Raw genomic sequence first — 10,911 nt, 5'->3', positions numbered from 1 at the left:
TCAGAAAAAGCTAAGCTTCCTCTTCCTTCTGAATTTGTGAAAGATATGTGTGATCTTTTTGAGAAACCTGATTTTGTGCTTGAAATTGATCAAGCTTGTGATAAACTGATCCTTTCCAAACCGGTGCAACCGAGTAGTACATTTTGTTTTTCACAGGTTCTTGAAGAAAAATCTCAGAAAGAAGTTCAAAGGAGTTTGCCATCGATTGTTACTAATTTGGAGCAACAAACTATCTTTGTTATTGAACCAACCCTTGAGTCAAATGAGCGCCATCAAAAGCACTGTAAGGAAATTGATTTAGTTAACAAAACGCCTAATTTGTTTGTTTTGATTTTTGCTCAAGATGAAAAACGATTTGGTTTGGAAAAAGTGAAAGAATTTCGTGTTTCAAAATCTGTTTTTGACAAATTGATTCCAACTTTTGAAACACCAACACTTGAAAAGCTCTTTAAGCCAAGAAGTTTTATGTTTTATGAGTTTCTTGAATTTAACTCTTCTTTGAGAGTTTCTTTGTGTAGCAACGCATTAGAGCTGTTTAGAACTAAAACCGAAAATGCATTGGTTAAAACTTTATATGAGTTACATGAATCAAATCCGTTCAATGAGCTTTGCAAACCAATCTTGAAGGATTGTGTTTTTGAATTCTCTTGTTCTAGTATAATGCATTTGTTCTATTCCATGAGTGCTAAAAAGGGAACATGAGCTAACTACTTAGGAGAAGTAACATCAAGAAAAGGAACATTCAAGGTTCCACTCCATATACATGACAACGTGAGGAAAGCTGAAGGTGCACTAAACATATTGGCAATCAAAGAAAAGCCGCCGGATTTGCAGCAGCCTCAATCCATCTACAAGAAACCCAAACAAGGAGCCATGAGTGGAATTGGAGAATTAACTCAAGCTGAAGCAGTTCTGGTCCACAATCAATTATCTAAAGCTGAATACAATAGTGTAATCAAGGAGAAACCACCAGATGCTACACCACGAATTAAAACCCGAGGTTACTATCTAAACTCCCAAAAACGAATGAAAGCTAATTTGCTTTCTCTTGGTTCATATTGCACAATTTTGAGGCCAACCAAGAAGACTAATGATCTAGAGATAAGCACTCATCATTGGAATCAATCAAAAGATCTTCGTGAAGATTGTCAAGATCAATTTCGGCCAAAGTACACAGAAGAACGCATAGGCAAGCAATCAAATTTGTTTGTGAGGGCTAGTAAGGATTATGAGAACATGTTCGCGGAGGATAAACCTATAGGACTACCATCCATCCATGATGATTCTCAAAGCCACATTTGGAGACCAGGAGATTATCTAGGACGTTCAAGTCCTACACCTCACGAGATTTTGGTCAATTTACTTCACATGTTTCACGAGGAGCCTAAAATGGATCTTTCTTCATTGGATTCATTCCATACCTATCAATGGCGACCAGGAGAGTTTTTAGATACATCTAGTGAGGAGGAGTTGGTCACCAACAATGCCTTGATCCAAGAAGAACCCCCGGATCCAACACCACTTTCATTAATTGTGATGATACCAAGCATCGAACACACTGTGAACCTTATCCAGGTAAGTAACTCTTTCACTCGCTTTGTTTCTCATGTTACAAGAACTGTTATTATGAGTTTATCAAATCTAGGAAACATCAAGAAAGAGTTAGATTTATTTATAGAATATTTGGAACCAAACTCATGTCTTAGGACGCAAGTAAAACATGAACATTTCAAGGATAATGCATTGATCAAAGCTGAGACATGTTTACTTGTTTATAGTGATTCCATGACTATGATAACACACTTGCTCTTTGCAAAAGCTGTTGACAACATTGCAGGAACAAAAGAGGAGCCACTGGACTTAGAAGTTCTCTCGTCTAATTTCTTTGTGAGAACTGGCATTGGAGATGTTGTGATATAGGATAAGAAACCCATTGCTTATTTCAGAATGATCTTTGAGGTTGGAGAACAAGTATGGGTACACCTGAAGAAGAAACGATTTCCAGCTGAAAAAAAGTCCAAACTGATGCCAAGGATCAATGGTCCATTCAACATAAGAAGACGAACAAGCGACAATGCTTATCAACTTGAGCTACAAGTGTAATGTGAGTTCCAGTTTCAGTGTTTCTAACTTAGTTCTTTTCAATGCAGACAAATCGGATTTGAGGTCAAATCCTTTTCAAGAGGGAGAGGATGATATGATCCTGGAAAGCATAAAAGACTTGGAACATGGCGACGAGCTTGTAGCCGAGGAGGAGCTTGAAGCAGGGAAGCAGCTTGAACCTGAGGAGCGTTTTGAACTAAGGAATGAGCTTGTAGCGGAGAAAGAGTATGGAAAAGATGTTATCTTAACCTCGCTGGTTTTGATACATGATCATCAAGTGGGCATGTGTCTCATTTGTACTCTTTTTCCCTTGTCAAGTTTTGTCCCAATGGGTTTTCTTGACAAGGTTTTTAATGAGGCAAATGATTCACATTCAAATCACCCATTTGTTGATCCGGCCCATGGTAAACCATTCAGAAGTCTACCCCATGGAATATATATGGAGTCCAGCCTATTTTATGGCCATCACAAGCCCAAGAAGAGCCCAAACCAAGTGTTTAATTTGCTGGTCAAGAGGAGTGACGAAAATAGAAGTTCAAGGGTCATCTTTGAAGCCAAAGAGTATTTTCTATTCAAATTCTATCTTTAATATTTTGTTAAGTTTCTAGGCAGCCTTGGAGCTTGTTCCAAGACTTGTCTCTCTACATTCTCTTCTCTCCTATATATCCTCTTGTAATCTCTTATGAGAACTCATCTTTTTTTTTTATCAAAAACCTTTTCTAAGAAGATCATCTTGTTGGTGCGTATATCCAGCAAAACCCTTAGTCTCACTACAGGAAAATCGGGTATTAATAACGTCATAAAAACGCTATTGTACAATACGACAGCGTTAATAAAAACGCTATGTCATCGCCCGCGATAATAGGTCTTCCACTTTCTATAGCGCTTTTCTTAAGTGCTATATTTAATTATTTATTGATAGCGTTGCTTTATATGCAATTGTAGAGTTTTCAATAGCAGTTTGTTTTTGTTATTAAATAGTTTATTTATAGCACGGTTTATTATAGCATTTGGTAGTTATTTCCAATTAATATATTAATAGCAGTTTCCTTATGTTGCTAAAGAGTTTATTTGATTGCATTTAGTATTATAGCAGTTAATCATCCTATTATTTATCGCGTTTGAAAATATGTCATCGATTGTCTAATTTGAATTTGATTTAAAAATCTGTGAATTTTTATTTGGATAATCATTGTTGTAAATTTTTAGTAATTTCAGTTCTATTTAAATTTGGTTTATAAAATAAATGATGGATATATATCTACATATACATTTTTATAGAGTTTTTTTGCATTAATTCATTTGGATCCGGGTGTTACCCGGATTTAACTCTATCCGGATCTTGGATAAGGAATTTTAGAAATGTTGTCTTAAAACCACATTAATTCTTAATTAACACCTAAATTGGAAATATATAGAATATATCTAAACTAACCATATTTGTTATTTACCTTAACTACTTCTAACCATAATTATTTAACTATTTATTTCTATATAGAAAGAATATGTGATTAAAATAAATATTTTGTAAAATATTGATTTGGGAAAAAATTGTTCTTACGAAAATAATTTGTTTTGTTATAAAAATTAATATTTGTTATTTGTAATTAAATTACATAAATAATAATAATAATTTGTCTACACCATCAAATGAAAATAGTTAGTTATTTAATTTTTTTATTTAATATTACGTAATTTTAAAAAAATAAATTCAGCAATATAATGTCAATGGGTTTAATTCTAAAGATTTGAAAATATTAATAAGATACTAACCAAAAATTATCTGTCCTAATTTGTTTCTAACAATTTGGACACAAATCTTTCAAATCTTTCGAAAATTTAATGTGATCATATTTGTTACTAAAATCTCGATTATATTCCTAAAATCTCGAGAAGATCTTCCTTTAAATCTGCAAATTATAATTTATGAATTAAATAAACTAACAATACGAATATTCCTAATATATTCGAGTACCATAACGAAATTAATTCTTTAATTATACATATATTTTCGAAATTATCTTAAATGCTTACCATTCCAAAAATTAAATTGAATATATTACCAAACCGATTTTGTTTCTAATTTGTCTCTTCAAACTTATCTTTCTATAATCGCATTTTTTCCTATTTGTATGCTAAAAATATTCGGTACATCTCTTATGTTTCCTAATAAAATTGAACAATATTAAATCTACATTTAATATATATAACAACAATAGGAAATATTGCACAATCAAAAGATTTTTCTTATTTTCTACGAAGCATCTATAAAGCATATTCTATATCTTATCGATTTAAAGATTTGTAAAGCTATTTTATACTTGCTCACCAAGATGTTCTTAAATTCTCTAATCTAAAACCCTACAAACATATCATAACACTATAAATACACCCTCATTTCACAAGATCTAAACACCAACCATGACAACCATTTCTACTTCTATCAAAAGCCTGTTTTGGGTCTCCATGCGATAATTGGATTTTCGAATCATCTTTTCCAGTGTCGTTGTTTATCAATTTTGCATCACCTCTTCGAATCAAAACTGGTGAAAGATGTGGAATAGCACTCAGAACTCTTCAAAATTAGGTTTTGATCTGGACCATCGCAGATCCACTTTGTCGTTCGAACTGTGAGATCAAACCATCGAGAAAACTTGCAGAGAAATATATTCCGGCAAATCCATTTCTCGTGTCTGTGTTGCTTGGTGTTGTTGTGATTATTAAACCGTGAAAGTAAACCAAGCTAAACCAAAAGATCCCTTTCGTAATTTAAATCCAGAATCAAAACTTGGAATCGTGAGTTGGCTTGTGATGTTGGTCACACGTAGTGGTGATGGTTCGTACGATTGTTTGTTTGGGTTTTGGAATTTGATTATTAAACCGGAATTGTGGAGTAGGGTTAAGGTCACGTGGTTGTGAAGTTGTAGGATTATTAAATTGGTTTGGTATGTTTTTTTTTTCAAATCTGAATTCATAGGTGTAATCGATAAAAGATCTGTGCTGAATCAGGAAGATAATCCAAGGGGATAAAGATTTTTTGTATAACAATTGGCGACTCTTTTATTGAGGTGAAAAAAAAGATTTACAATTTACGGAAAAAGAAAGAAAGAAAAAAAAATCATTATCTAAACCCTTTTATATGATACACAAATATAGCTATGTAATGTTTCTTCTTATTGATTGTCTTTTATTTTTCAAAGTAATTAATTTTATAAAAGTTAAAAATCTCTATATTATGATAACCATTTAACAAAAATTTAAAATGACATTAATTACTTACTTACCATCTAAATCGGAAACATATACTATATGATATCTCTAAACTAACCATATTTGTTTTTTACCTTAACTACTTTTTAAAAGATTTAGTTAAATCCTTAATTCTCATTTAAATCTTATATTTTTTTTTTAACTACATTGAATTAATTGCTAATTTCCTCACATTTCTCTACTTAATTTAAACATAAATATATGATTCTTCTTTTGTTTTTATTTGATCTTATATTTGATTTATTTTGAATTTATATAAAATATATATAATTAATAAAATATTAGATTTTCCTACAATGATGTGATTCAATTTTTTTAAAAACAAACATATATTACTCAATCGATGAAGCAAAAAAAATAGGTGTACAATGTACCACAATGCTTAAAAAATTGGGCAATGATTCAGAATCATACTATAAAAATGACCAAAATGATTTTGAAAACGAATGAGAAGAAAACTTTAATTATTGGTGTCCAAAATTAAAAGTGTTATCCGGTTTACTCCGGTTCTTTATTGTAAAGAATTAAAACTTTTATAAAGTTTTAAAATATTTAATATTTAAAGATTATTACAAATTAAATATTATAATTATTTAAACTTTTTAAAAAGATAAACTTTATTAAACGTTTTTAATATTAAAACATTTATGAAGTTTCAAATATTATAAATATTTGAATTTTATAAAAATTTATAAGAAGTCTAAACATTCTAAATATTTATAAAAGATATTAATACGAGACGGTATACTACGGATGAAATCCTAGATATAAAAATCAAAATTTAATTATGAAGTTTGAGTCAATATTAAAAGTTAAAACTTGACTGCAGTTTCAAATATTATAAAATTTGAACTTTATAAAAAAGTACAAAATGAAGTTTAATTTCACGGGATGAGGTTATATGGTGGGACGGATTTAGGTCGATATTAATACGGGGATTGTATTTTACGGGTGAAATTCTAGAATTAACAATCAAAATACAATTATACAATCTTAAACACTAAACAAAACAAATACAACTTAAAGTTTTAATTTTTTTGTTATAAAATATCGTCATGCTGTGTACCATACATTTAGATAAAACAAAACAATAGCATATATCTATAAATCATCTTTTAAAAAATATTAGTTTTTTTTCTTCAATTAACATATAGGCCCGCGGTGTACCGCCGGTTAACATCTAGTATATATATAATTTCGTATATAAATAAAATTATGTTCACCCAGTGGAATGCGGCCAATCCGATACTGAGGTTCAGCAGAGCAAAATTCTCCCTCACCAACAACAATATCTTTATTCGCATACCAATCCAGTATCTGACACCTAACTCCTTTGCCTACATCACGAACCTCAGATTGAGAATTCCAGCACCAGAGTTTTTCTAACAAATAAGAAAAAGAATTGTTGAAGACATAACTATATTCAGCTAATTCATTATAATAAGGAGAGATAAACTTACATTCTTTCCAGCCAAGTCACGGATCTGATTCTTCAAGTCTTTAACCTCGTTATGCAACTCTTCAAGTCTAGAGTCGCTAGCCTGAATGAAAGCTAGCTTGGTAGCAGTTATCCCTCTGCCCATCCCTCTGACACGTCCAGGTTTGTCTTTTCCCAACACTTTACTGACAACATCTTCTCTTATGTTATCACCTGATGTGGCGTCCATTTGACTATCAAGTGATTGTATTTGTTCCTGATACAAATAATTGAGCACAAATTGGGTCATGTAGATTGCCTTAATGATCAGGGACATAGACATTAAGAAGAGAAAGATTACTTACAATAGTGTCAGCAAACTCTGGCCTCACGGGTCTACCATCAGCGTGAGTGTGTCCTGCTATCCAAACCTTACTCCTAGTGATCTTTTTAGGGTCATCACTTTTTTTTTTCTACAAATAAGCCAAAGTGATTACTTATCAGCTAGCATTTTGTTACCTTTTATTATACAATCTGATATTCATTACAGAAAAGAGTCTCACCATTTCATGAGCTAGGCAAAACATTCCCTTGCGGCTGGTAGTGTGGGGAATCTGAGCCCTCCTCAATGCCCTGAACTTGTTACTTTTTTCCTGCAATATCAATCAAGTAGGTTTGGTTATTTTTCTCCAAGACAAATCACATGAATAACAAAGAAAATAGTAACAAGTGTAACCTTAAAAGTTGTGCTAGTCCTACTCTTAATCCAAGAGTTCCAAACTGGAATAGATGGGATATTGCTTGGTTTCAATTTCATTCTCTCTGTGCTACTCTTTGCATCTCTAACTAGACCTAGGAGCTTAGACTTTGAAGACCTCCATATACAACCCATCTGCTTGAAAACAGATTCTTTCTGCCACTCTTCTTGCAAATTAAACCTCCCCTGTAGCAAAATAAACATAAATTAGACTTGATAGTTTAATAAGAATATCAGAAATTGTAAATATTGTTATACACTAATGTTCATAAACCTGTATTTCCTCCCAAAGTGTATCCTTTGTCTGACTATCCAGTTTTCTCCAATCATCAAGTGTTACCGGAACATGTTCACGCACAATAGCACCAACAAATGATGATAGTGTCACTGAACCAGGACCTACATGTTCACCAAGCTCAGTGAATGACACTTCAACCCTGTCCTGAGGATCCTTAGCCACTTTACGCATCTTGGTCGGCCCTCTTCTCTTCTTTATAGTGGGAGCTGACTGCGGTGTTCCTAGTCCTGAAGTGCTACGCATCTCAGTTCCAGCATCAGTACGATGAGAGTCATCTTCCCTAGCATTAGGTTCAGATGCAACAGGTTGAGAATCTTGATTCATATTGTCAGTTTCAACTGCCATAGGTTCAACAGTCTCATCATCATCTTGAGCATCTACTTGCTCAGCTGGTTGTTGACTAGTGTTAGCAACTTCTTTCTCAGAAACAGTTTGATCAGGATCACCATTAGCTTCCTCAGCAGCTACATCACCAAATTTCTGAACTTCTTGAACAGGACCACCAACAACTTCCTCAGCAGCTATATCACCAAACTTCTGAACATCTTGAACAAGATCACCAACAGCTTCTTCAGCTTCCTCAAGGTTAACAACATCAGTCATCACTTCTCCTATTCTTTTCTTCTTTGTTTTGGTGGCTTTTGGCCGCTGCATGACTGTTACAGCATCCAAGCCTTGTTGACGTTTACTTCGACGGACTAATCCTCCTCTTGTCTTCATCACTTAAGATCCTGCAAAACGAAACATGAAAGTAAAATTAAAAACATCACTGCAATTCTCCTATCACAGTGACCTATTACTCTGCAACTGTGATCCCTTCACAATCCTCCCTAACATAGAAACTCTCATCATCAGAAGTAGGGCTGGGCATAATACCCAAACCCAAAGAACCGAACCGAACCCGACCCGAAAAACCCGGTCCGAACCCAAACCCGAAGTTTTAAAATACCCGAACGGGTTCTAAACTTCACAACCCGAAAACCCAAACCTGAACCCGACCCGAACTCAAACCCGAACAAGTACCCGAACATACCCAAATATAAGTACATAGTTATAATATATTAGTAATATTTATACTTGTAATAACCTAAGTGCCTAAATAATTCGGATGTTAAGATATTTCCAAGTGTTTTAACTACTTTGGGTTACATTCGGGTATAAAATACTTAGGTTTTATAGATTTTTTGAGTATTTTTCAATACTTTGCATAGAATCGGATACAAAATTTCTAATATTTGGATACTTCGGGTAAACCCGAATCCGAACCCGAAATACCCGATCCGAACCCGACCCGAACCCGATGTTTTAAAATACCCGAACGGGTCTTAGTTTTCTAAACCCAAAAAAACCGAACCCGAAAAACCCGACCCGAACCCGACCCGAATATCCGAACGCCCAGGCCTAATCAGAAGATTGAATCTCTAAATCATCAACTGGTTGGGGTGATAAAGGTGCACCAACAAACTCTTCCTCTGTCTCCAACTCGTGGTAGCCCCTAGGAGGAGCCCTCATAACAACATACCAAGGTGATGTGTCATTCTCTCTGGAATAGAAAACATGTTTTGCTTGTGATGGGAGAATATATGGATCTTGGAGATATGACGATTGATTCATATGAAGGTTCACAAGCGTGAATCCATCCTCTTCCTTTACACCATACCCTCTATTGGCCCAATTGCATTTGAATAATGGCACTGTGAACATGTGGTAGTCTAGAAGTATAATTTCCTTGATCACTCCATAGTAAGTAACTATGTCAGCCATTTGTCTAGTGTCTCGTGCAGTAGATCTACACATGCTAAAAGCTTCATAAGTCACTCCAGTATTCTGTGTCTTCCGCTTAATGTCATCAGTGTGAAAGCGATGCCCGTTAATGACAAATCCTTTGTGGGTTTGAGCAGTTAGTCTAGGTCCAAATGCCAACCACCGAAGCTTCGTCGAGTGATCTTTTGAATTAGAAGGAATCTGGCAAACATAAACAATATCAGTGACAGAAATTAAAACATGAAAAGAGTGTTAAAGTAAAAAAAAATTAGAAATAGATATGTAGAAACCTTTTTTTTTATCCACTGGGCAAACTGATCTGTATGATATTTCCATAAAATAGTTTCATTTCTAGCGCATCGAGCATCCTGAGACTGCAATTCTTCCAAATGCATCCTGTTATTCCATAGTAGAGCAGTTATCTTATCTGTGTGATAGGTAAAGAAGCTGTAAATGAGAGAGTATGGTTCAACTTACTCCACATAGGGATCCACAGCTGCGAAGTTCATCAAGACATATCGATGTGCTATGTCTCTCTCTTTCTCTGAAAGGACAACTTCTCGACCCTTATGCAATGGTCTGCCTTCAACAACACTTCCATCAGCCTCAACATCTTCGTTACGGTTTACAGCTTCTTGCACTAGTACAGAATTCTGTAGGAACCCTAAGCAGAAAGAAATGCATTCTCCGGCCAAGTATCCTTCAACCATACACGCTTCTGGTCTTGCATAGTTTTTTACATATGCCTTAAGTGTTTTCATGTACCTACAACTCATTCAAGAATTCATATTTGTACTCAATATGTCAGAAAATAGCATGTCTCAAAACACAACATGTAAAGATAGAAATAAGATAAGAACAAACCTCTCGAAAGGATACATCCAGCGAAAGTGCACCGGACCTCCCAACCGTGCCTCTCTTGCTAGATGTATTGGGAGGTGGAACATGATATCAAACAGTGAAGGAGGAAAGAACCGCTCCAGTTGGCACATTGTCTCTACAATCTCAGACTCTAAAGAAACTAGCTTCTCTGGGTCAATCGTACGTTGGCACAATCTGTTGAAGTAGTTGCAGACTCGAGTTACCGCAGTCCTAGGGCCGCTTGGCAGCAACCCTCTCAACGCAATAGGTAACAAGTTTTGAATGAGTACATGATGATCATGGGACTTAAAACTCCCAATCACAGGAGGGTTGACTAAAACACAATTAGCAATATTCCCACAATAACCATCAGGACCTCTGAAATTAGACAACTGATATCTCTGTATTTTACCTCTTTTTAGCACGCATTTCTTATGCATT

At 34.4% G+C, this 10,911-nt stretch overlaps 1 protein-coding gene across 1 annotated transcript; it reads right to left on the bottom strand.

Moving 5' to 3' along the window:
* Positions 1–7,353: 7,353 nt before the first annotated feature.
* LOC9299896 lies at positions 7,354–8,654 on the bottom strand. The gene is made up of 2 exons (XM_021015583.1): positions 7,527–8,654; positions 7,354–7,443 (listed from the first exon to the last, which is right to left on the bottom strand). The coding sequence occupies exon 1, from the start codon at positions 8,563–8,565 to the stop codon at positions 7,807–7,809; it is 759 nt and encodes a 252-aa protein (XP_020871242.1). The 5' UTR covers positions 8,566–8,654; the 3' UTR covers positions 7,354–7,443; positions 7,527–7,806.
* Positions 8,655–10,911: the final 2,257 nt, after the last annotated feature.

Source organism: Arabidopsis lyrata (assembly GCF_000004255.2).
Source record: "Arabidopsis lyrata subsp. lyrata unplaced genomic scaffold ARALYscaffold_8, whole genome shotgun sequence".
In the NCBI taxonomy this organism is placed as follows: Eukaryota; Viridiplantae; Streptophyta; class Magnoliopsida; order Brassicales; family Brassicaceae; genus Arabidopsis; species Arabidopsis lyrata.
The sequence above is the reverse complement of the archived record's forward strand: the minus strand, read 5'-3'. Positions and strand labels throughout refer to the sequence as shown.

Bases quoted from the DNA above. Each gene is read 5' to 3' on its own strand.
- LOC9299896 (XM_021015583.1), bottom strand. From the start codon at position 8,565: ATGAAGACAAGAGGAGGATTAGTCCGTCGAAGTAAACGTCAACAAGGC.